The 25,711-nt window shown below is 43.4% G+C and overlaps 1 protein-coding gene across 3 annotated transcripts in view; it reads right to left on the minus strand.

Annotated features, from left to right (window-relative positions):
* Positions 1 to 3,690: 3,690 nt before the first annotated feature.
* Positions 3,691 to 25,711, minus strand: part of LOC112118435 (SLIT-ROBO Rho GTPase-activating protein 2) — a 204,790-nt gene continuing 182,769 nt past the window's right edge. For 2 of the 3 annotated variants that reach the window (XM_026655276.1, XM_026655275.1), the window contains exons 18-23: positions 23,223 to 23,447; positions 18,601 to 18,680; positions 12,964 to 13,144; positions 11,348 to 11,494; positions 7,398 to 7,725; positions 3,691 to 4,074 (exon numbers count right to left, since the gene is read on the minus strand). In XM_026655276.1, coding sequence (XP_026511061.1) covers positions 3,691 to 4,074; positions 7,398 to 7,725; positions 11,348 to 11,494; positions 12,964 to 13,144; positions 18,601 to 18,680; positions 23,223 to 23,447 — 1,345 coding nt within the window. The remainder of the gene's footprint in view (positions 4,075 to 7,397; positions 7,726 to 11,347; positions 11,495 to 12,963; positions 13,145 to 18,600; positions 18,681 to 23,222; positions 23,448 to 25,711) is intronic. The other variant, XM_026655277.1, reaches the window with a different exon arrangement.

Raw genomic sequence — 25,711 nt, forward strand, 5'->3', positions numbered from 1 at the left:
GAATTTGTGATGTGCTTGCTATAGGGAAGCATACTTCTGCCGAAAAATTCAAGAGAGCGCTCTCACACACACACACAACCCTAGGTCTCAAAGCCCATTCCATGTTCAATTAAGTGTTGAAGTTCTGACCAACACACAAAAGAAACAGAGTGAAGCCTAAAACTCCACCTTTAAGCCATCCCTTTGTCCAATACTGCAGAGCTCTCCCTGATGTGGGGAATGTATCTTAGTGATAAATTTACCCGATACCAAGGTACAACAAGATGGGGAGGCTCAAGGGATAGAATTTCCTGCCCTGAACTCTCAAGTGCTATGATTTTCTGAGTTTGTCAGAACTTTGTAATCTGAACACAGAAATGTGCAAGAACACTCTTACATTAAAAACGAACAAATGAGGTATTCTTTACAGGAAGCCCAAAGACTCTCTCCTTTTAAAGAGGCATCAAAATATATTCAGGAGAATTCTTGCACTGTCACAGTGTACTGTAATTATCTAATGGTTTTCTTTGCAATCAAACATCCAGTACAGATAAAGTGAACATTTTTTGGTCATGTCATTGTTTTGACACACACTAATTTTAGAGCTCATATTACCACAGAGAGGCAGAAATTTAGCAATCATTAAAGCACATTGCCTAACACCCAACTGGGGATGGGAAACATATAAAGGTTGGTGCTGCAGAAACTATTGACTGATCACCTAAAACTGTATTTTATTTTCAAAAGTTTTGCTTTGGATTATTCTAATCCATCATTTGATAAGTGACAGACTTATGTTCTTACAGAGTATTGCCAAGCAGACATACATTATTCCAGTTATCAACGCTTCTTTTCTTTAAAGAGATATACCATTAATCTGACACACACGTAACTGCATCTCTCTGGAAGATCTAATATTTCTTCTGACTATGAGGTAACATATAAACCTCCCCATCCGCCACACTGTGTCCTGTTTCTCCACGCCATGTTGGTCTCTTCAGTAGGATGCCCAGTGGGCACAGTCTTTTCCAGTTTTCCCTCTCCCAACAAATGGTAGTAACGCTTTGTAGCAAACTATCCTCCTGCCCCATAGAGTTCACAGCATGAAGCGGACTAGCCACAAGTGGTTTTTCTGTGTGTTTCGTGCTGGTTTGATAGGCCCAGACAACATGGAAGAGAAAAGATGCCCTTCAAACTGCCACGTTGCTAGGTGTATGTTTTCAGTGCAAGTCACAGTGCACACCGAAATTCCAGTTGATTTGCACAGGATATTGTTTATCATTGTAAGTTCTTATTCCTCTTGTCAGTAGGATCTTCCCAGTGTTGTGGTCACTAGAGATAGGCATAGTAATTCCATACACAGACAATGGCTGTTATAGTATGGTATAGTAAAAAACCTTATTTCCACTCATTTTGTGAGCTTTGAAGACATGAGATCTTGTCCTAAGATGCCTTGTATGGCTGGATGTCGTCCCTTGGTAACGTGAATGCAAAGCATAAAATAAACAAACAAAAAAATAAGGCATTGCAAAGAATGAAAGTGAATTTACAAAGAGATCCTGTTCTGTTCATTTCCTGTGTAGTGAGTGACATGCATTCCCTTTGGCCAGTCATGATCCCCCAAAAATAAAATATTTACCACAAAACTTTGCCTGAGTGAAAAATAAATCATTAGTTGCTTTTTAAAATTATTAGTTTCCAAAAAGAGACTGAGATTCCTTGGTGCTAGGAGTCCATCTGAACCTGAGAGCAACCGAGCTGGTCACACAGTTGGGTTTCATTCCCTTTGATATGGACAGGTTAAGATCTGACAGAAGTAACACACACAGTGCAGTGTTTCCAAAAGATAAGGGCTATTAGATGTTAACTAAGAAAATAAACAATTAAAATGGTCCCAACAAATCTTTTTCAGGGGTTTCTTTCTCCTGTAGTCCATGAACTTCTCATGTCTCCATAATTTAGGACACAGAGAAAATCAGTCCTTTTTACACAAGCATTAATACAAAAAAATCTTCTCTTTCAAAGAGATTGAAAAACAGTGTCTATCCAAGTAACCTCCTTTAAAAGGAATTAGAAGTGGATGTTTAAGGCCAACTTGTTCTTAGAGATGCAACATACCTTGTTTTTATTACAATGCTAGTTAAACATCACAACCTGCATTAAACCACGAAGTTAAGGTGTGATTCAGGCCCACAAATATCAAAGGACACGACTAGAGTTGGGAGAGTCACCTTCCTTATGTTGTTCTTTCTTGAGTAACTACAACGAGAACATAAATGGTAGGGCTATTCAGACTCCAGCAATATTTGGGCATGATGGGCAAGGTAAGGATGGAAAGTCAGTTGCAAGATCCCTTGTCTAGTGGGGCTGTGAGACTCATTATCTTAACATAGCATGTGCCTTTTTTTCCCCCTTCATTAAATATATGGCAGCATTCTGGAAAATATATTGCCATGAAAGCACAGAAAAGTCCATACAGCCTGCTAGTAGCTGAAGCAGTCAGTCTGTCACACACATATATACTAAGAAGTCACTAATTTGTCAGCAGAATCCCTTGGAGGCATGATGATTTATCATAGAAATATGTATTTAAGCAATTTAGGAGCTGGACACTGTAGTGCCAATCACCCATAGAGCATGCTGCCACCACTCTCCTTACGCTGGGGTCCTCCACAATAGTTCATAGTGGTGAGAGCCATAGAACAAAGTCTTTACGAATCAAAAACAGGGCCAAGCTGCAAAGAGTTTCAGAATCAAGCTTTAGGGATGTTCAGAAGTGGGGTTTCGGTTTGAGCCCATCTCAACTTATGATCACGTTAGGAAATGCCACTCCTGAGAGAGCACAGCAGCTGGTTTTCAGAAGGTAACTCGTTTTTACATTCCACCTTCCAAGTTCCCACTGAACAGCACACACTGCATTATTGTCTAATGCCCTGAAAGTTTCATTTTAAAAGAACAAAGCTGCTTTTAAAACTGGGAGCACCAAAACAACTGCACGGTGGCCATACTCAGCAATTCTATTTTTTTCCCTCCTAAAACTCAGAAATAGATTTGCTTTATTTAAATCTGCACCAACACAACACAGAACTCATGTTCCAGAGCTGAGTATTTGTCATGACAAGTTTCAATCAAGGGGAGCTTGACATGGCTAGGAGCTAAGACTGCTGAAAGAGAGAGGATGTAATGGAAATCGAGACAGACCCTTAACAGCAGTGGCACCAGCAGGAAATGTAATAATGCACAAGAATCAGGCATGTCCAAGCTCCACATAACTAGTGGTACCAAAACATGCAGTAGACTAAAATCTATTGGATTGTTTCCCTGTGGCAAATGAATATATATAAGTCATTACACCAGTATCCAAAACATGGCACCACTGAGTACTTCTCTCAGTGGCCAAACACGAACAAGGCATCAACTATAAACTGAGAACCAATTCATCAGTCCTTTGTGTTGGCCTCATCACTTTCACAGTGACCTGATGTTCGATTTTCTGTCTGTATTTCATAAGCAAGGTATGCTGTTGTGGTGTGCATGTGGCGAGGCTTAACTACCCATGTCTTCACTCCCAGGGAGCGCTCCTGGCAGTAACGACTTACAAACTAACCTTCAGCAGAAGTCCGAAACTAGTTAAATAGGAATTTTCACGTGTCTTTAATATAGTCCCCTCATTTGAAACAACAAAATTATATCCACAGTGGGGCTTCTGGTTCAGACAGTACAGGACTTGTCAGTAGGCTGTTGAGATGCGGAAGAAGCAACACCAGGGCTTGTGGCATTTGTTTTGGGGAAAACTGCAGGCTTCGGCCTTGTTGCTGGAGGTTTAACCTGGGCAGCCATTTTGACTGACTTCACTGGCCTGAAGGCGCATGGGATGTCACCAGCAGTGCTGGCGCTCCGCTGGAATGCTGGTTCGGAGTCCTTAAGAATCTGGGTATGCAGAGGGCTGGAAGGTTCTGAGGTGGGTGCCACAACAGGGGAGGTTTTCAAAGGCTCCAGGGTGTCGAGGACAACATCTGGTGTGTGCTTTACGCTGCTTTGCCTTTCCAACTCCCGCAGTTCATTCAGAGCAGTGTTCATGGTAGCTTCAATGTCCTGCAAAGATTTAAAAAAAAGACAAATGATCACAGGGGCCAGATACACGTAAACAAGCACAGTTCTGTAAGAGTCAACTGCAGAGAGAGTTCATTTTTCTTCAGCTCCAGGGGTCAGCAAATCATCGTCTGCTAAGGGTTAATAGGACCTTAATTACCATAAAGCAAAACCCGTGTTAGACTGTACATGCTAGGGCTATTGACTGTATTTAGCTGCACATATAGAAATCACTTAGTGATATAACATTAACCAGCAGTAGGGAACAAACTAATCAAGACTTTTTTTTAAGGCTAGTTTTATGCTTTGTTATTCCTGAATTCTCTTATGTTTTCACCAGGACATCAAAAGACACAAATAAAATCCCTCCTGGGCTGAACTACAGAGAAAAAAACCTGCAGTTTCAATTGATATGGATCTATTCTGGTCTTTCTTTTTTTGATAAACAGAAGGATAATCCTCCAAACGGTACTGTGGAGAGTAACTCCTTGAAAAGGATGAAATCATGCTGTTCACTGCTTCCTACATCCTTTAAGGGTGATAGCATCCTAGGATGCTGGAGTTTGCATGGGTTACCTATCCATCTCATTGGATCTGCACATATGCAAGGGCTGGTATCCCCCATGAAGACATCACACTGGACCTGTAAATCATATTGAGCTTTTAAAATCCGTAAAAGATATTGGACACATGTAAAAAACAAGTTGTCAGCATTTCCCTTCCAGCTTACAGAATACTCTAGGTATTAACCAGGAGGCATAGAGAACTTCATGAGACCAATAATAAATGTTGTCAGTGGGTTTTAGTCTCAGCTATATTGAGACCTACACGTTTGCTAAGACCTAAGCTATGGGTTGAGTCTACTGTCCATGAACAGAATTCATATGAGAGTGGAATGGTTTAGCTTTTCCATGACTCAGTTTAGCTACAACTTTTTAGCTTCCTTGGAAGCTTTGTTAGGTGCAGGGGGAGGTAAATCAGTCAAGGAGTGGTAGAGGGAACCAGAGACGGTGGCTTGACACCTCCAACCATATAGCAAGACCAAACAGGTTTTAAGAAACACACAACTATGAAAGATATGTAAAAATGTAAGATGATTATTAGTGTCTGAACTGACATATGACATGGCACAAAAGGGAGCACTCAATGCAGCTAATTTTTTAAAACTTTTGTTTCCACTAGTGAATTATAAATGACTGGACTTTATATTCGGGCAAGAAGAGACTGAAGAGAAAAACTAAGTGAGAGTTTAATTGAAAGACAAAGATTGATTTGTGTCAACCAAACCTCAAGAAAAAAATGTCAAGACAATGAGACCTGTACATTACCTTCTCACAGAACAGAGCAGGCTAAAGATACTACAAGAGCAAAATATAGCCCCTCCTCCCCCCCCCCCACAACAAAAACAAACAAACCCAACAACAGAGGATGTAACAGATATTCACTTGGATTCTGGGCAAAAGGCCCATGTTTACATTACAATAACCCAATATCAAGTATAAAATATCTACCACCACTGATTTGCCTGTAAAAAGGTGTTTTATTCATTGTCACCTACCCACTCCTTTTGGGATTCTTTTGAAATCATGTCACTTTTGGTTCCAGAAGACTGTAGAAACTGGCCTTCTTGCATATCTCAGAGCTGACTATGTAATCTGAGAGCCAAGTGTTCCTTAGCTTTAGATAGATCCACCACACACTGAAAACAGCTGGCAAGGGCAAGCATGCATGTGTAGATATATCGACAGTTTGGAATGGGGGGCAAGGGGAGATCCTCCAGTGATTAGGAGGAAGTCAGCTAGAGCCTGTAATACCTACCCATTTATCTGCATTGGTAGCTCTCACCCCTTGCAATCTAGGTTTCACTTCAAGCATCTGGGTGTTTTAGATCTGTTTTGTGACATGTTCTGGCACTGGTCAGTTCTGGACAGTGCAAGCTGAGACTTCATTGTGAATTTCTGATTGTTTTTTCTATTGACATAGGTCATTACTGTAATGGTCCATGGTCCCAAAGAAGCAAGAGATGGAGAGATTTTGTGCATAGAGATGAGGATTTTATGAGAAGTGCTCATGTCAAAAGCTAAGAGAGAGGGAGATTCAAAATAGTAAGGGTTTTAAAGATGAACTAATAACAAAGCCCCTTTTCCTTGTATGCTGACTTGGTCTAAAATGTAGAACACCATCTCTGCAGGGTTAAGGAACAGCTGTGTACATACTGGTTAGACACCCGACCACATTCCTTAAACACCTGTCTAAAGAAATCAAAACGTCAAGACTATTTTCTTTGAAGGTGGCTTTTCACCACACATTGAAACCTACAAGTACCAAAATATAGCACTATGAAAATAGAAGAATAGGGCAAGTCTGCTTTTATTTTGATTATACTACTGCATATACCTCCAACATCTAACTACAGTCAAACAAACTTGCTCAACTGGTGAAAGGGTTTAAAATTGACACTTAATACCCTGCTTTTCTCATGCTCTGGAATTTGGATTATTTAATATTTTGCTGACAGCTTTGGAATCAGAGTATAATTTTTGGTGATGGACACACCCGAACCTTTGAAACGGTAGAATATAAATAATAAATGTGCAGAAGTTTCTACTTAGTAAAGGATTCATCCATTTATCTTTACTCACGTGAGCAGTCTCACTGACTTACCCGATGTACGTTTACAGGATTAGATTCTAGCCACGTAGAGGGTTAATATTTTATTAATCCAACACAAAGGATGCAAGTTGTAAAACTAAGCCACAATTTGAATTCGAAACATTTGATTGTAACAAGCAGCCAAAGAGACAAGTATGATCACAAATCCTTGCTTCCTTGCCCCACCAATTATAAATAAATATACCAATAAATAGCCTACAACCCATGTCTGCATACTGCAGAGACAGTAAGAAAAGCTACAACACAAATAGATGATGGGTCAAAAACCCAGAAAGCCAAACTTTGAATTGTGCATATCTGCGACCTCCCCACTTCTTTGTATTGCCCACGCAAGCCCAGTGCATCTGTTGTGCAGTAACCGCTATGAGAAATTTAGGGAAATAACTAGGTGGGTGGATACACACATTGCTTATGCAGAGGAGTGAGTGACAAGCACAGGGAATTCAGCATCTGTCTATGAACCCGTGAAGTGCTTACAAGTGCCAAGGATTGGAACACACAATCCTCTCCCCAAGCCTGAAGGATAGAGGCACCACACTAAGGAGCGGTTTACTCAGGATGAGTTGGATAAGGTTTAAAATCATGACACTCTTTCCTTACAAATACAAAAGGGACACTTCACTGAACCCTTTATGCCAAGCAATCCCCTTTACCTGCGCAATGACCTCAGGATCCATGGGCCGATGGTTATTGAAACTCTTTGACCTGCCTGCAGTCACAGTTTTACGGATCTGTGGGCTGTCTATCCTGTTCTTCAGAGATGAGTGCCGGCTGATAGAATTGAGGCTGCCGTGGCCGCTGATGGAGCATTTATCTGGTACCTCCTTGGGGAGACTCTGGCTCATAATGGGCTGAGATGAGGGTCTAGCGCTAGCTGTGGCTCCTGGGGAGGCTGGTTCTACCAGTGAACTAGCCAGTCCGTGGCTGTCGCTTTGACGGAACGCTCTTCTGATGCTGCCTGACTCTGGTCTCTTTCTTTGCCTTCCAACACAGAAGCAAAACAAGTCAGTACAAGCAGGTGTCGGGGATGGGCCATACCTCAATATAGACGTCCTGAGACAACACAGAGGACAACAGAAAGATCTAAAGGTGGCCTGGTTGTCACTATCACTCTCACAAGTCACTATCACAACACTTGTCATTAAAACAAAAGACTGAATGGAGAATATATTTAACATGGTGTGACCCATGGTGAGAAAGCGTTAAGCATCCTGCAGATAAATGACCCAAATTCAACCCTTACGGACATTTTGGTAGATAATGTTTGTGTGTGTTTACATATATATTGTTAGATGTTAACAATGTAATCAAACAGTCCCAATCTATGCTGTATTCTGTTAATTCAGAGATCAAAAGGATCTCTTAATATTTAAATGAACTATAAACATAGTGATTCATCTCTTTGAAATGTACAGCAAATCACCTGCGAATGGTGGAAAAACAGGCAACTGCCTTATGTTAATCCGTGTAGTTAATTACCCATGATGATCAGGAAACAGGTCTACTTCAAAGTCTCCATGATTGCCTATTGTTCACCTAAGGACTCCGACCTGTCAAGAGAAGGCCTGGAACTGTATAAAAACCCCTTGAGTCCTGATCCTTTTTATCTCAGATCTGCTTGATGCTTCATGCAGGGGAAGTTTAAATCCTAAGACTGAGATCTCCAGACCTGTCTGGATCATCCTGAATATGATCATTGAACTATAACCTATGGACTATATCTGAAAGAACTCTTTGCAATTACAAAACTTACCATCCCTACTATGAATCTCATCTCAGAAACTGTACTCATGTCTGTATGTATACTGACTTTTTAACCAATACACTCTCTCTCTCTCCTTTTTAAATAAATTTTAGTTTAGTTAATAAGGATTGGCTGTAAGTGTATATTTGGGTAAGATCTGGAATATTCATTAACCTGGGCGGTAACGCGTCTGATCCTTTGGGATTGGTAGAACTTTTGTATACGATGAGTAAGATTTTCAGTAATCCTCACCATATTTGCCTTGGGTGTCTGGGTGGAGGCCTAAGACTGGGTTACTTTAAGGGGACTGTGTTCTGGCTTCTGGGTAACCAGTGAGGTATTATAGAAGCTGTTTTGTGCTGGTCTGGTAAATCTAAGTATTAGAATATCCATCAGCTTGGGGGATGGTCTGCCCCATTCTTTGCAGTTCACCCTAACTGAAGTGACCCCAGCATGGCTCCTGGTCACACATGGTTATGAAACAAAGATTTTGCACTTTTAACTAAAATAATTCTGTGTTGTCAGCTCGTTTGGCTGCCTGCTTTCATGATATTAGACCAGCAGAGCTTCTATTTTTGGCTGAGGGGCCGGGGAGAAAGCCTAATCAAACTCTGGGGCCAGAAGCAAGAAGATATTTACAGCTCTACAGGTATGGCTGGTGACCTGCAGTGTGGCTAAGCTAATAGTCATTTCCTGTTTACAGTAAATGTATCTTCTCTATACTGAACAAGACCATTGTGGCTTAATTATAGTGTGCTATAAGTGTATAGGGTGCTGTGAAATAGTTGTTTTTACCAGTTAACCTATCTCCATCCAGTAGCATGCAGTCTGAAAGCATGACTCCAAGCAAATGACGTATGATCATCGTAGCAGGAATGTGTCAAGCAATAGAGGAACCCACTGAATCCTTTAAAGAGGATTAATTTATATATAGCACAGGCCCTGTGAATAACTGCTAGAAAGTTCTCGTTCCAGCTGGATTTTGGCATCAGAAAAATAATTCAGTGGGCGGCACAACTGCTACAGTGAAACCATCTGATCTATTTTGTCCAGCTCTGCACAGATCAGAATATTCATTTCTAAAGAAAACACAACATGAGTATTATGCTCCTAATTATCACACCTTCCCTGGTAAAAGGAAAACATGAACTAAGCCTAACCAAGCCCTAGGAGCTCTCCCCTTTGGTGCAGTGTCCATAACAGATGGTGAGCCTCCAGAACGGATCTGATCATTATACAAATCCTTCCATAACTGGTAGAGTTCTGTGCTTTAATGGCTCATAGAACATATAAAAATGCCAGACCCTAAGGTGGTGCACGGTGATATAGTGTCAATGATATCAACAGAGCTGGATTAACTCACATTAGTTGAGGATCTGGCCCATTATTTAATACAAACAGTGGGCAACTTAAAATGATTATTTTCTATCTTTGCCCTAGAGTCCCTGTTAGGCTAATTAAAGGTTGATATTTTCATTCAGTTCTAGAATGTTACAATTATCAATACTAGTAGCTTTAAGGCACAGATTTATTGCAGAGAAAGACATTTCGGTAACACAGCATGCTGTTTTATAGTAATGGGAGAATCTGAAAGATCTGGGGGGAGAACCCTGCCTTAAAAATAAATAAATATAAAAAGTGAGACACATTTCATCTCATTCCAGTTTCGTTTTTCAGATTTTCGTCAACTCGGCCTTAGGCTACTCTAACAATTTTTCATTGAACAGACAAAATTGGAAGTGAGGACAGTTATTTCAGTAGCACTGTACATACATAGTAACTTCCTTTGGGTAAAAAGCGTGAGAAAGGAGAGATCATTATGGATGGCATTGAGGCAGTTGAAAAGAGGATCTATCTTTCATTAGTGCTTCATAGCACCCAAAACTGTGCTAAATGTCTTACAAGATACATTTATAAAAAAAAAAAAAAAAAAAAAAAAACCCTGTCCTAAAGAGCAAATAATCTAAAATGTAAAGAGGCGGCACCAAAGGGTAAGAACAAACAATGGGGTTGGAATAGGAGAAAAGGGGTTACAAAAAAAGTCATGTGATGACGACTATGATCTTCTGGGTAGTATGGGACCATCTTCCTATGTGATAGTACAATGCCTCATACCATGGAGAACAGATCCTGTCTGGAGCCTTTATGGTTTAACATTTCCCTTCTTGACTCCTTTTCCTGTTTACACAGCATTGGAAGTGCCCCTAATTCTTCACCACTCCTTCTATTCGAAGGCATGGGTTCGTAGGTCTTGAAGCTCTAATCCTTTTCTCTCTTCAAACTTCTCTTGACAGAGTCTTTCCATTGTATCCTCAGTCTTCCACGTCCTTCCCCACCCATGCTTCCTTTGCTGGTCATTCTTCTCCTATCATCATCTCATGTGCGCTCTCCAGCCTGTCTATCATTAAGAGTCCCAAATTAATCTTTTCCCTAATTTCCGCCATGGGCTCGCTGTCTACCCTCCACATGCCTACCGATCTTCTCAGTGTATTATTTTCTACTACCTTCATGCTCTAGAGAAACAAATAATTAACAGCAATGCAAGAATATCATCTTTGTGGCTCTGCTACATACACAATAGTTGTTTAAATGTTAGTGTATGTACTATTGGATTTCAGATTTTCATCTTTAGGGCAGGGGATGATGTGGAACTGAAGTGGGGGAAATAGGTGACAGTGGGCCAGGCTGGAGAAAGAAGGAGCTAGAGAGTGAGTGGTGGGGTACGGATAGGTATAGGGAGGAGGAAACAGAGAGGAAGTGGTACCACTTATTCCTACGCCTATCACAAGAGAGAAATGTCCCACAACGCTCAGCACCAAGATTTCTGTACCAAGTAGAAAAACGCAAGATGGCTCTTACTTGTTGATGTTTGCAAGATAAATATCAGCGACGTGACCCCCACTTGGACAATTGGCACCGGCTCTGGCTGTCACTTTTTCTTCTGGTGGCTCAGAATTGATTTCTATTTCGGACTTGGGGCTGGATCTTTCAGAGGAACCATCCTCACTAAGGAGGAGGAGGGGAAGGAAAGCACAAACAAAAACACAATCTTAAGTTTTCAGAAGATTCTATTGTGCCCACTCTGCCCCCCTTTTGTCATCACTACATTGTGAGGGACAAGTTTTGTTCCAAATTATGAAGTCAATTTTTGTGCCTATCTTTGAGAGCCCAGCTGTGCACTGGGATTCCTCAGGTGGGCAAATATTACTTTTAGAGGACAAAGATGCTGAACCTACTAGCTCAGCGCAGGTGGAACCCAGCACATACATTAAGCCCCAGTGACTTCAATGGCATTGCTCCTGCAGGGAAAAGCTTGTGAGATCAGGACTACGTAATCCCAATACAGCGCAGGCCTGGGCATCACAGTGTAGATCACTGAGTTTGAAAAATTTTTCTTGCTCAAATAAGATTTAACTGTACCCAAATCTTCCAGGCATTCAGCAACCCACCCCTGGATCACTGTAGCGGTAACGTACATGTAGCCAATGATTTTAGTTTATTATTAATCATAACATCACACAATAAATGGATAATCAAGGTGTTATATTACATATATTCATTGTATGTTAGAGTTAATTTGTAGGATTATAAAAGTATAAGATTGATCAGTTTTTAGAGGAACCAAGTATACCAAGTATTAGACATAAGTAAGACAAGCTGAAACGCAAGAACCTGTAAGCTGAGGCCTGCAAGACTTTAGCTTAGCTATTTTAGGCCTTGGAGACAAGTAATGATGACATAAGTGACCGGAAAATAACACAATGCACTAAGATTATGTGAAAAGAGGTACCAAGTGGTAATATTATGCAAAATTACCCAGAAGATGAATATTAGATGATAAAAATACTGTAAAGGCATATCTGTCTCCAACATGCGTCTTAACCACAGGATACAGGTTGTGCGTCAATGCTAATGAGAATAAAGGGAACTTACACAGCCTATAGAAAATTGGGGTCCCTTAAGTATCCATGGGACACAGACCAATGAGAGAAAAAGAGGGTTGACACTTTTATGGACATGCGCAGAATGTAGGTATTGACAAAATCACATTATAAAAAGGGGATGCCCAGAACGGGAAAATTGAGCTCCCTATGGGAGTCTCTAGAAGGAACCATCCCTCTACTGATGATCAAGCCATGAGAGACCCATCATACCCTAACACTGTTGTTAAAGATGTGAGTATAACTATATTTGTAACTTGTGCATAGGTCTATACAGAATTTCTATATGCTTGAGTAATCATACCTTTAATTGTAACTTTAACACCACTTGTAAAATAGACTAAACCTTGTACTTGTGAATGTCTGTGTGGTCACTACCCTTGGTCTTTATGTGTTCCTAGAGACTAACTCTAAAACAAGTAGCAGAGATGACTTTCACTCTGTTAAGCTTGAAACTAGCCACCAGAGCTGAACCCACGACGGTGTAATACCACATTACAGAATTCATGATAAATAAAATAAAAGGCTACATACGTGTCTTGAACAACAATGTACTGATGAGGGATAAGACCGTCGACGCCATTGTGCCGTCCCTCCCACCAATCATCTGAGGCCCGCTGATACAGGAGGAGAGAAGCCCCTTTTTTAAAGGACAGCTCTCGTGCAGTTCGGCCAATGTAGTCAAACTTTGCTATTGCTTCTATCGGCTCACACTCTAGGAGAGAGAAAGGAAAAGACTATTTAATGAACACTCAGTGTTGGACAAGGATTCACGAGTTTAAATCCCTACCTTAAATCTTTCAGCAATGGATATCAGCTACAGAGCAACAATTACGGGACATGACCATGTCATCTGGGATAAAGCATCACCTCACAACAACGGAGAAGGGGGGGCACAAGCATTCAGATTTTGGCATCCATCTTTTTAAGGCTACATCTACAGTGGTGTGTAGACGACAGACCCCACCCGCCTCCCCAGCATGGATATAAATAGCACTGTAGATGGGGAGGCACTGCTTAAGCTAGTAGAGCAGACACAGCAGAACCTCAGCGTACGTATCCTACATGGCTCTCTGCATGCGCAAGCAGTGCCTTCCCCATCTACACTGCTATGCTTAATCAGTGTACTGTCCCTGCTCCCTCCCCGCTCCCAGAGCCTTTCCGGGCTGTCTCCCCGTGCCAGAGCCTTTCCTCGTGGCAGTGAAAGGCTCCTGCAGCAGAGAGCAGATGGGGCCTTTCCCGGCTGCCTCCTGCCAGAGCCTTTCACTGTGGTATGTAGCTACATGTACACTACATACAACCGCCAGAGTGGACAGTGCCAACCAGTCAGGGGTTCTTGGATTGAGCTTTTCACGTCAACATTTTCTACCCTGAAATCTCTCACTGCAGCAAAGAAAAACATGACAAGAAAAACCCACAACTGAACTCTAAGATCACCAAAACCAAGAAGCTCTCAGGGACAAAAGCAATCTAGAGTTAATTTCCTCAAAGGCAGCTCAATAAACCTTCTGTGCTGGCAAGCAGGAGTTTTCATTAGCATTTAGGGAAGGAAAGACTTCTGGATTCAAGCTGCTTCAGAAGTAAGGACTCTACTCAGAAGAATATTTCTGCTGCCTTATGGGGCTTGCAGGGACCAGAAGACTACAGATCCTGGCACTGTGGGAGGCTGATCTGTTCAGAGCAATAGCTGGCCTGTCATGGAAGCTAATAAAAATATTAAACACCTGCATGGCTGCATGTTATGATGAGCTCACGAAAAGGCACTCCACTCCAGAGCGCCACACACTACTGGATTCATCGTGCACATTGTTTATCAAGCACAATCCAAGGGCCCTCGGAGCTGTACAATACTTGGAACAAGACAGCTCCTGCTTGGGGAGCTTACAATCTAAAATAGACAGTCTCATAACACACAGTGACCAGATACCAACCTGTGGCACTTGTACTATGGAGGGGAGGACAGGATAGGTGTCTAGACAGTCAGATTGATCCAACTCAAAATGCCTGGATCATTTTAAGATTTACAGTTCTGTCCTTGGCAAATTCTCTTTTGCAGCCAGGATACAAATTACAACTCTAGGCTGGAATCGGGTAATGGAGTGAGCTTGGCTGCCTACTTCCTAATTATCTACAACTTACAAGCATCTTTCAAGGAGCTGGGGGCCAGCTGCCTCTTGATGGCAGTTTTGGCTTCTTTTTAAAGCAGCACACTTCAGGGATCACAGAGCTCTTTTCCTGATCCTTCCAGAGCAACAGACCCTGCTCCTGGTGCAAGCCAAGGAAAGACATGCCGTTATTTTGTCTTTAGCCTGCCATTAGGATTAGGGGAGGCTTCTTCATGGCTGCCTTTGGCAATGCAGTGGCCAGCCAGAGATGACCAAAAACAAACATCAAGAAGTAAGCCCTTTAAGTTATTCCTCGGGGAAAGCATGTGCACAGGAATTAGACCATCTAGGGCTTCCCTGAGCAGGATCAGCAGTGGCCTGGACATGATTCTCAGAGCAGCATAAATCCTGCAGGGTGAACAGGGGCTGTAGTACCATTGTCTGATCAAACAGCAGAACAAAATTATTACCCACCCTAGAATTGTGATTAGTGTCTGTGGCTGCAAAGCATGGACAGACCGAGGGCTAAGACCAAGCAGGCACGACATTTGCTGGATTTAGCCTTCAATAATGGATTTTCCTAATACAAAACCAGACAGCAGCACTTCTACTAACTTATACATTTCAGATGTGTCTACGGACAGCCACAAAGGATTCCAGTCATCCGCCCCCACCAGCCTGCAAGGTGTTTGCATCGGTGAAAAATAGCTCACTTGTTTTCAGCTTGGAAATCTTTTTTTTTTTTTCCCAGTCCAGATTCCCTTGAGCATGTGGTTATCTGCTTCTGGCCCCCTCCTTTCCTTTTGCTTATTTGGTTCTTGGAACCAGTTCATTCATACCATTTAAAAAGTTAATGTTCATTTTTTTTACATTAATTACAAGTGAAGGAACTAGATTTTTTTGGGGGGGAGGGGGTAAATTTCATCTTTGTTTCATTAACAATTGTTTATTATTCCAAATGTGCAGTGCACTCGGGTTTCTTACATTTCCGATTTGCCTTTTAGGACTCTGGATTTTAGCCAGACAAGTGATTTTAGACTCAGATTTCCAGTACTGCTACCCTATTGGGCTCAGGATCCAAGGAAAGAGCTGGGAATAAAGACCAAAAGACTAAGCCAAACACAGCTACCACTCTTTGGCCTGGTCCACACTACCCCCCCACTTCGGACTAAGGTATGCAAATTCAGCTACGTTAATAACGTAGCTGAATTCGAAGTACCTTAGTCCGAACTTACCGCGGGTCCAAACGCGGCAGGAAGGCTCCCCCGTCGATGCCGCGTACTCCTCTCACCGAGCTGGAGTACCGGCGTCGACGGCGAGCACTTCCGGGATCGATTTATCGCGTCTAAACCAGACGCGATAAATCGATCCCAGAACATCGATTGCCTGCCGCCGGACCCTCCGGTAAGTGTAGACGTACCCCTAGTCTCAAAATCGGTGCTGGAGAGCAGCAGTTTACCATCTCTCCACCAATTCATGACTTAGTGAACATGGAAATGCACTTGCACCCTCACCGTATCAATGGCCTGCCTGTGCCAGTCCCAGCCACCAAGTGTCTGATCACTCTTACATCGCAATGAATGTTAACAGAATGGCAGCTCCAGAAACCACAGCCTTGTTCTTAGACGCTGATTCCCTCCAACTCCCTGCCCCAGGATCCTGCTCCTAACCCTAGAGATCAGTGGTGAAGTATTTTCCAGGCTTGCATGTTTGTCACTAGGCAGCTGCTAAACAGACCAGGCCCCCATGGGTACGAGTAGCACGCGGAAGCCAGCTAGGTGGTTGTGCGTTAGAGTGGCTAGTTGAATGAGTGAGGGATAAACTTCTCTCCTCACATCCAGAAACTGACTCAACCACCAACCGAAGCGGGAAAGGACTTAGTTTGCAAACCCAGCATGCCTCGGATGACAGCCTCACTTGGTCTGGATTGCTTCTCAGCACCACTCCCAGAGCTGAGAGAGGAGCTGAGCTCCTTCATCCAAATCAAGTGGCTCTTCAATCTCTTCTCTCGGAGACTGAGAGGCAAATTCAGAGAGGGTCTGAGTCCCTCTAACTTCCGCTTGGCTCTTCTCAGGAGTTAGGCCTGAAGGCACCATTTTGTGCAAAGCAGAGCAGGCCCATGTGGGTGGCTACAAAGAGATCCTGCTCTGCCAGCACCCCTCACCTGGTGCATCTCTGGCCACCCTCCACCTGCTGGCCTGCCAAGACACCTCTCAAGAGCCTATCTTGGGGATCTAACTCACCTCCCTGCTGCTACCAAAAAGCACCTTCATTTCCCTCCCAGCTAACAAAAACCTCCTGACCCCTCAGCAGTGACAAAGGCACAGTTCTCCTCCCTTCCCCATTCCAGGTGCCAAACTCTCCCTCCATACACTCTATACAGGTTGTGGGAAGCTGTTCCAAGCCAACACTGATCTCACCTTGCATGACGCTCCTCAAGGCCAAGCCCCAGTGGCTTTGGGATGGAGCCCAGCTCTAGCCCACAACGCATCTCTAATCACCTTGCTCTTTTGCTACACAAACAGTTCAACAATAGCATTCAAAAACCAGCCAAGAACATCCACCTATCAGTGTGCCCGCAAACAGAATTATAGTCCTGATTAAACAGGCATCAGAGTCTGCCTTTGAGTGATGTCATTCCTTATTGGGTAAGTAAATAACACAGAGGGAAAGGCTTTCCCAAGCTTTCCAAAGGGACTGTGACTTTCAGAGGAACAAGATGTTTAAAGGGCACATGAGAGGCACATCATTTTACACCCATATTCTCTAATACCCCTGACAACCTTGATTAAAAGTCTCTTCTGACTGTGTTTTTCCTGTTGAACTAGTTTTCCTCCTTGATTCCCACATTTCTAACCGAGATGGCAGACAACAAGGCTCATCAGTCTTTACTTCCTGGTTAGTGCGCCAGCAACATGAAGTCAACATGAATGTGTCCAAGCTATGGGATAGGTTAACCAGTTAACCACTGGTGCAGAGACAGCAGGGGGAGCATAGAACAAGCCAATGCCACTGAGTAGGTTGCTAAAGAACAATTCAAGAAGACATGCAATCAAATTGAAAAAAGTCACATTTTCATCTGAAGATGGTGCAGCTCCTGTAGTCACAGGCACTTCTCTAGGACAATTACAACCGGCAGACATTATAACACAATGCATTTCTGTTTCTATTTGGTCAGTTTGCTTTGGGCATTGATCACCACTCTGAGTCAGTTTTGCTGCTTTGGACTGGCAGTTACACTTTGTTATGCACTGGTACTGACAACATACCTGCCCCCTGCACTGCTCTGCAAGGAGCTCATGTGCATGGTTTTCCCTAACCCCTAAAAGAGGGCATTTTAGCCAATAGCGGTGAGAGATTGGAATCAATGAGTTTGGGGTTGTACTGTCTCTTCATCCCTGGACTCTGCACAAGGCTGGGGAGCATCAGGAGATGGCTGGAAAGGTCACGCAGAAGCTACTTAGTGGGACGAGGCTCAAATCCCCTCAGTTACTGAGGCCAAGAGAAGGGCAGTGGAGGAGATCCCCAACAGAAACCAAGAATCAGCAGGGATTCCCTGTCCCTGAGACTGGCTCGCAGGGAGAAGGTAGGAGGGGTTTTTGCTTGCTTGTTTTAAATAAAGCAATTGGAACTTACCAACATGCGGCTGCCCGCCAAGGCCACTGAAAGGGAAGAAGCTTGGCAGAGAGCACATGGAGAGGGGAGTGAGAGAGCAGGCAGGGACAGGTTGACTGTTTGGCTTTCTGCTTAGCTCATGCTCCCCAGCTCAAAGACCCGTTTAAACAACAGGAGAGCCGAAAAGCCTGTGCAGAGCATTACAGAAGACAGGAGTCTGTCTATGCTTGCCGCTCTGAGAAGGCACCTTTGGAAAACAGGATTTTTTAGACTAGTTTTGAAAGATTCCTGATGACAGTGTGCCTTCCAATTTTTTGGTGGATGTTGCCAACAGCTTTTCTGATTCAATTCCCCCAACAGATTATCGGCACTTTAAATTTAAACTTAAGACCACATCCCCGTTCCCAACAAAAAACCCCAAACCCCTGGACAGCTAAAATGCGTCACGTACCATCGTCACTGGTATGATGCTCGGCTGCTATATCTTGAACTGAATCTTCTGCTGAGGCTGTTTCTCCATGAGGACTTTCACTGCAGTGGGAGGAAACACATTCAATGCATTACACTAGAAGAAAGTCAGTTTACTACACCTCTACCCCGATATAACGCGACCCGATAGAACACGAATTCGGATATAACGCGGTAAAGCAATGCTCCGGGGGGGCGGGGCTGTGCACTCCGGTGGAGCAAAGCAAGTTCGATGTAACGCGGTTTCACCTATAACACGGTAAGATTTTTTGGCTTCCGAGGACAGCGTTATATCGAAGTAGAGATGTATCTACAAAAACAGTCACACTTAATAGAGTATTTAAGCTCTAAAATAGGCTTTCAAGGGAGGTTGTAGAACCCCCATCACTGGAGGTTTTTAAGAACAGGTTGAACCTGTTCTTAAAAACCATTTTTCAAGGATAACCTAGGTGTATTTGGTCCTGCCTCAGTGCAGGGGGCTGGACTTGATGACTTTGTAAGGTCCCTTCCAGACTTACATTTCTGTGTCTATGAATACTAGGAGCTTTACACAGTGGTACCAAACCTGGATTCCATTGTGCCGGGCACTCTTTAGAAGTGGACGTATTTACATGCATTGAAAACTATACTGTTGAAAATCAAGCTGTCTCTACTTCCATGAGCACCTGGAGTAGCTTTTTCAGTTTATGTCTATCAGGGAAACCTGAGTTTAGATCTCATCACTTGGCCCTCAGAAGATTTTAGATGTTACAGATGGAAAAGGCATAATAAAAGTCTAGTTCATCTCCTCTGCCAGTCGAGGATTATTCTCTACATGATATTATCCATTGCTCTCATTAGTTAGTTACCCAAGTTACGGAATGTCATTTGCCCTAGAGGAGATTATTCCACAATTTAATAGGATGCTTCAGATTTTTTCTTCTGATCAGTTTAAAATGTTCTTGTCTTAATTCACCAAATGACTGACTCCCGAATCAGATTAACTGGCATAAGTCTATTTACAGATGCCTAAGCACCACTGTCTATTATATGAAATGAGACAGAGGTCTGGTCTATACTACCCGCCTGAATCGGCGGGTAGAAATCGACCTCTCGGGGATCGATTTATCGCGTCCCGTCGGGACGCGACAATCGATCCCCGAATCGGCGCTCTAACTCCACCAGGGGAGGTGGTAGTAAGCGCCGCCGACAAAAAGCCGCAGAAGTCGATTTTGCCGCCGTCCTCACAACGGGGTAAGTCGGCTGTGATACGTCGAATTCAGCTACGCTATTCACGTAGCTGAATTTGCGTATCTTAAATCGACTCCCCCCTGTAATGTAGATGTAGCCAGAGCTTGTCGAAGATCACACATGTAAGAAGTGGAAAACAAAGGGGAGAGGAGAGAGAAAGGGGAGAGAATTCAGGCCCTCTCCCAAATCACCCTGCAGAGCTGAACTGCAAGTTAGCAATGACTGGTTTCAGAGTAGCAGCTGTGTTAGTCTGTATCCGCAAAAAGAACAGGAGTACCTGTGGCACCTTAGAGATTAACACATTTATTAGAGCATAAGCTTGCGTGGCCTACAGCCCACTTCTTCAGATGCACAGAGTGAACTGTAGCCCACGAAAGCTTATGCTCTAATAGATTTGTTAGTCTCTAAGGTGCCACAAGTACTCCTGTTCTTTTAGCAATGACTGTTCGTCTTTCTTTGCTCAGTTAGTATACCCCTAACAATTCTGCATGAGGAGCACTCTCCCCTCCCCTATACAGGAATATATTGTTAAAGGGAAAACCTGTTTGCTCTAGGTTTACGGCCTCCATGCACCAGACTGAATCGTCTCAAAAGCAGTTTTTACATCTCTTCAGAGGATCATAACTGGATCAGTCTTTTTGGCCCTGAAAAGGTTCGAGTAAGAGTTCACGGACGCCTCATACTCTCCCTTTAAGAATCTGTTAGCGAGATCTATCTCCCCCTATTTAAAAAAGAAAAAGAGGAGCCTAAACAATCCCAGTATCTCATTACACTTAATACATATAACAATCACTCTGCTTCCTAGCCCTCTTCAAAGACCATACCTCAGGAGGCACTAGTTAACTTTCCCATCCTTTACTAGGCAGGATAAACACACTGCAAAGTTTAATGAAAGAATCTAAAGCCAACAGAAAGCCCCAGGAGGGCTATAGTATTACAAGCTAAAGTTTCACCCAGATTGTGAAGTAATGTAGCATACAAACAGCTCTAATGATCTAAACACTGTGAAAAGAGAAGCAGGATCACATTCCTTCCCTCCTCCCCATAGAACACTTCCAACCAAAAAAAAACCCCTGCCCCTGCTGTAAAGAGATCCTTTCTCTCTAAGGATCACACGGGCGCTTGGATGCTGTAAGGAGGAGTGCTAGGCTGCTGGAGTTCTACACGAATACTGAGGGAGTGTTGGCAATCTATATTGCCAGAGGAATGCAAGTCAAGTTGAGCATCTTTATAAACTGTTCTCCTCATCAATTCTAATGTTCACATAAGATTCCTTGACTCTGACCACCCCCCCATTACCACTGTATATTCTCATGTGGGGTCAATCTGCTCAGACAGACATGGGATAGGTTTTTTTTAAAGGTGCCCATATCAAGAGCCTAAATCTCAACTGCAAACTGTACATTGTGTCCCGCCCTCTCTGCTCCCAGCACAAGTCATTTCAATCCTCCCCAGCAGCTGCTGACTGAAAGTGACGGCTGCACAGCGAGAGCATGGAAAGGAATGTGCACAGCGCACATCAAGGATGGCTCCTAGCCACGGGGGGCCTCTGCACTGGAGCATCATCGTTTGTACATTACTAGGTGAGGACAAGAGAAGGCAGCTGAGGTTGAGGCTGGGGAAGAGGCAGTGTTCAGGTGCAAACGCACTCATCTCCCTTTGTCTGATGAACCAGCTCAGCCAGGAGGGGAGCCACTTTGCCACGTGCAAGCTCTGCAGCAGAAAGCCCTGTGGGCAATGACTAACAGCCACTTAATACCACGGCTACCACGAGGCTTGAATGGTAACCAGATGCTTCTCCCTGATTAATTTCTTCAAACATTTTAAATCACACTGAACTCCACCCCTCCCTGGCTTCCCCTGTAAGTAGGAAACGGGGGGTAAGGGGGAGGGGGGAGTATGAAGATAGAAGAAAAATAGAGACAAGCAAAGTAAATTGAGATAACTGATGGGAACCTGAAGAACATTTTAATTTTTTTTTTTATAAAGGTAGATGAGACACTGCCTTCCCACCCCCAAAATATAGTGACGGTCAGTATAGGAGGACATGATTTTGCATGGTCACTTTCTCAGCTGTGGATCCAATGGCATGTCTGAAGCCAGGCACCCTCATGTTTTCCAAAGCAAGTTCTAAGTGAAAAGAGCACTTGGGAGCCAGACACCAGAGTAACAAGTTACAAAACCCCAGAGATCCCCTTCACCATGTACTGTATTTGCCTAAGTATTAGTAATTTGGGGTAGGGATTTTCCCCTACACGTCCCTGTCAAGTTCCATGTACACTTTAACACAATAAACAGCATAAACAATACATTAAGTGTAATAATAATCACGAGCTAAACATTTAACTTTTTAATTCCTTATGACAGCTCCCATCCACCTAGGGGAAACCTCACACCATGAAAATACAGGTCTCTGAAAGGATTTAAAAGTCAGCCCATACAGCTCAGCCAGCCAGTAAAATCAATGGAAGCCATGAAGAGTAAATCAATCAAAGTGCCATTGCAATAACCCTTTGTTAAAAACTTCTAACAGTTTGTAAAAAAACAGTCTCTCCTCATCTCATATCTAGTGGTCGGACGGTTGATGAGTTAGCCTATCCTGTAATACGGTAAGAAAAAAAGTCAACAAGCTCTGCCAAAAGAGTGACTTCCTTCTTTTTTTAATATCAACACAAGAAAGTCATTTGCCTTCCTGGGGCAAGGGCAGTGAGACAGTTAAACATTCTTCCTTTCAGCGGGAGATGGGCGAGATCAATTCAACCACTAGGAAAGCAAACACCTCCCTTCCCCCTCCCTCCACAACCTTCCACCCCAGTTGACAGGAGCCGCTCTGGCTCAATTGTTTCCAGATGCTGCCTTCTGACAGAATGCGTGGCCAGGCCTCCTGGGGTTTTGGTTGGATGGAAATGGTGATTTTGTATTTCACCCCTGATCAGTACTGTCCTTTACAGCTTTCTAGGTTCAGCTGCAATCAACCCTGTACCTCAAGGAATGTCACCTAGAACAGGCAGAAAAATGAGAAAAGTAACAACAACGTAAGGGACGAACACAGTCAACATACTATCTGTTTGGCTTCCTCCAGGAGATTATGGTCATCACAGCTACAGGACTAACTGTGGTCATTTATTCTCCTTCAATAGAATGAAGCACAGGTTTGACATTTGGGTCACTGGCTATTTCCTACAGGGCCTATTTCATGTAAGTCGCTGGCTCCCTGGCTTCCGCAACCTGTTTTTAACTCCTTTAAATTCTGGGACTGGTGTTGGAGGCTGGAATTTGACACAATGCAGTGTGCATGACTACAACACACAATTAGTTAATGAGCACATTAAGTGCTGGCCCCCTTCCTCTGCTCCCTAATGGCTCCTACTGTACCAGTAATCCTCAGTGTTTCCACCCCTGCTGTAGACTGGGCCTTCCAGTTCTCTTGGTCCTGGGAAGATGTTCTCATGTTGGATGATGATGGTTTTGATCAGCTCATTGACATGAGCCTGGCAGGAGACCTGATCGTGGCCTTCAGGCACAGACATCAGCGTGGGCCCGAAGCAGATGGCCAAGTTGTAGGGATCCATCATGTTCTCTTCACTGAACTGAGATAAACTGCAAAAGACCGGGAGAAGAGGATTAATACGAGCCAACAATACCGACACCTCCTGCTAGGGAGCCAACATCTAAATCGAGAGGTCTAGCTTTGGGTGCTCTGCTCTTTAAGCCCCTTCTGCTGGGAACGGAACGTTTTGGGTCAATAAAGGAAAAATAAGAGTGACTGGAATTTACTGAGGAAGGAGGAACTCCTCTAGATGCACCTCCCAGGATCTGACTGCCTGATCTGACACGGCTTGCATGAAAACAGATTCCTAGTGGAGATCTGTACCGAAAAACAGAAAACTTTGCTGCTTGCTGACATGCTGATTTCTTTACTCAATCGCTAAGGCATTTTTCCATTTCCCTAACATCCTCCTCAATCAGCACATGCAGCATTGGTAAAGAAAGAAAATGTCAGACTGTTCCTCTTTTCAATAGCTTTATTCTTCATGCAGATTGAATTTCATTGCCAGGGATTTATTTACATGCGGTCGACTCTCTGCACCCTGCTCCGATAGCAGCTGCTGCAGTAACACCTTACATCCAGTCAAGAGGCCAAGGCAGGCCTGACTGAGTCACTGCTGCTCCACACATCACAGCCTGCAGCACCGAACACAGCAAGGGAGCTGGCAACCAAGGAGCCCTTCTGCTTCTTTCCATTTGCACCCTCCTCGAAACAGTTCTTTCCAAGCACAAAGGCTCCCAATAGCACAAGAATAAGCCAACGCTCACTATGGAAGCAGCCACTAGGACTTTTAGTATTAGCTACAGGGACGTATTGAAACCCTTTGAAGTTGAAAAGCAAGGCCAGTTGGAGCTAAAAACCTCCAAGGGATTGTAGAGGTTTGGGGACTGTGTTGCTTTGAAAGGCTTTGGGGAGCTGACTTCACAAGCAGAAGCATATCCTGCTTTATGACTGCTGTTTATAATCTCACTGCGGCCCTGCATCCAGTTCCAGAGCAAAACCTGAGCTCCTCTGCCCAACTCTGTGCTTGGTAGCGAGAGTTAGGTAGTGTATTTTCCAAACCAAACCCTTTCCCAAAGACCAAGATGTTTCTTGTTAGCAGCTTTTCCTGGAGCAGATCTGTAGGATTTACCAAGTGCAGCCGGAACACTGAGTCTCTGCACAGCAACACTTCTTTAATCTGAATAAATTTTAACCCCAAACCTGTAATTTAAGCCTGTCAAGGCACCAGTTAATGGTTAAGCACCAGAGAGCTAAATTCTAGAACAACCCCCTTGAAAGACCCTGTTTTCCAGTTCACTTCTTAAAATAATTAAAAGCTATTAAGGCTGGAAGGAAACATCCACTTCAATGACTCCAGAAGTGACATCTGTGGAATAAGAATCCCAAGGCATCAAAGAATTTCACAGCACTATTGTGGAAAGTTTCTCTTCTTGCACTGCAGAGTATCTCTTTCCTATACAAGAGCTTGGGAGGAGGAAAAGGGTGGTAATCTTGTGAATGTTTTTTGGTTTTCCACAGTGCAATAACAATTTCTGCAATACACCTCTACCTCGATATAATGCTGTCCTCAGGAGCCAAAAAAAAATCTTACCGCGTTATAGGTGAAACTGCATTATATCGAACTTGCTTTGATCCGCCGGAGTGCGCAGCCCCGCCACCCCCGGAGCACTGCTTTACTGCGTTATATCAGAATTCATGTTATATCAGGTTGCGTTATATCTGGGCAGAGATGTATATATCGGATCGGATTCAACAAATGCCCTGAACCATTTTAATAAGAGTTTTTAAACTCGCTACCAAGTTCTACATAGGAGACTGGGCATCTCTCAGGAGCAGCTGATGTATTAGTGCCTCACACACGGGTAACAGGACTCAAGTCTCTGAATTATTTAATGTTGATTGCCACATGAGCAGTAAAACCAAAATATTAATCTTATTTTAATAACCTGCTTACATCGAGAAGCAGCCTGAAGTGCTTTGCAAATTTACATATGCAGGAATCACTTCACCCCCCTCATAGAAATGCAGCCACCTCTGAGGTTGAACACATGAGCACAACACATCAGCACAACTGCTCTGAGAAATCTTATTTCCCAAGCTGTTTATAAGAGTGCACAGCATGTAGGACAGAAAGAAAAACCATCTCAATGAAAATACATAGTTAGCTATGATATTTAGATAGGATGCAAGGTGGGCAAACATTCCACTAAGCTTATCTCAAGTGAAATGGGCTCCGTAATTATCACAAGTGGAGACAGTCCTTACCATCAATCTGGGGCAGCAGTTCAATACTTAGCAGGAAGAGTGTAAT

This window comes from Terrapene carolina, unplaced genomic scaffold, assembly GCF_002925995.2.
Source record: "Terrapene carolina triunguis isolate 2854851 unplaced genomic scaffold, T_m_triunguis-2.0 Scaffold199, whole genome shotgun sequence".
Classification (NCBI taxonomy): domain Eukaryota; kingdom Metazoa; phylum Chordata; order Testudines; family Emydidae; genus Terrapene; species Terrapene triunguis.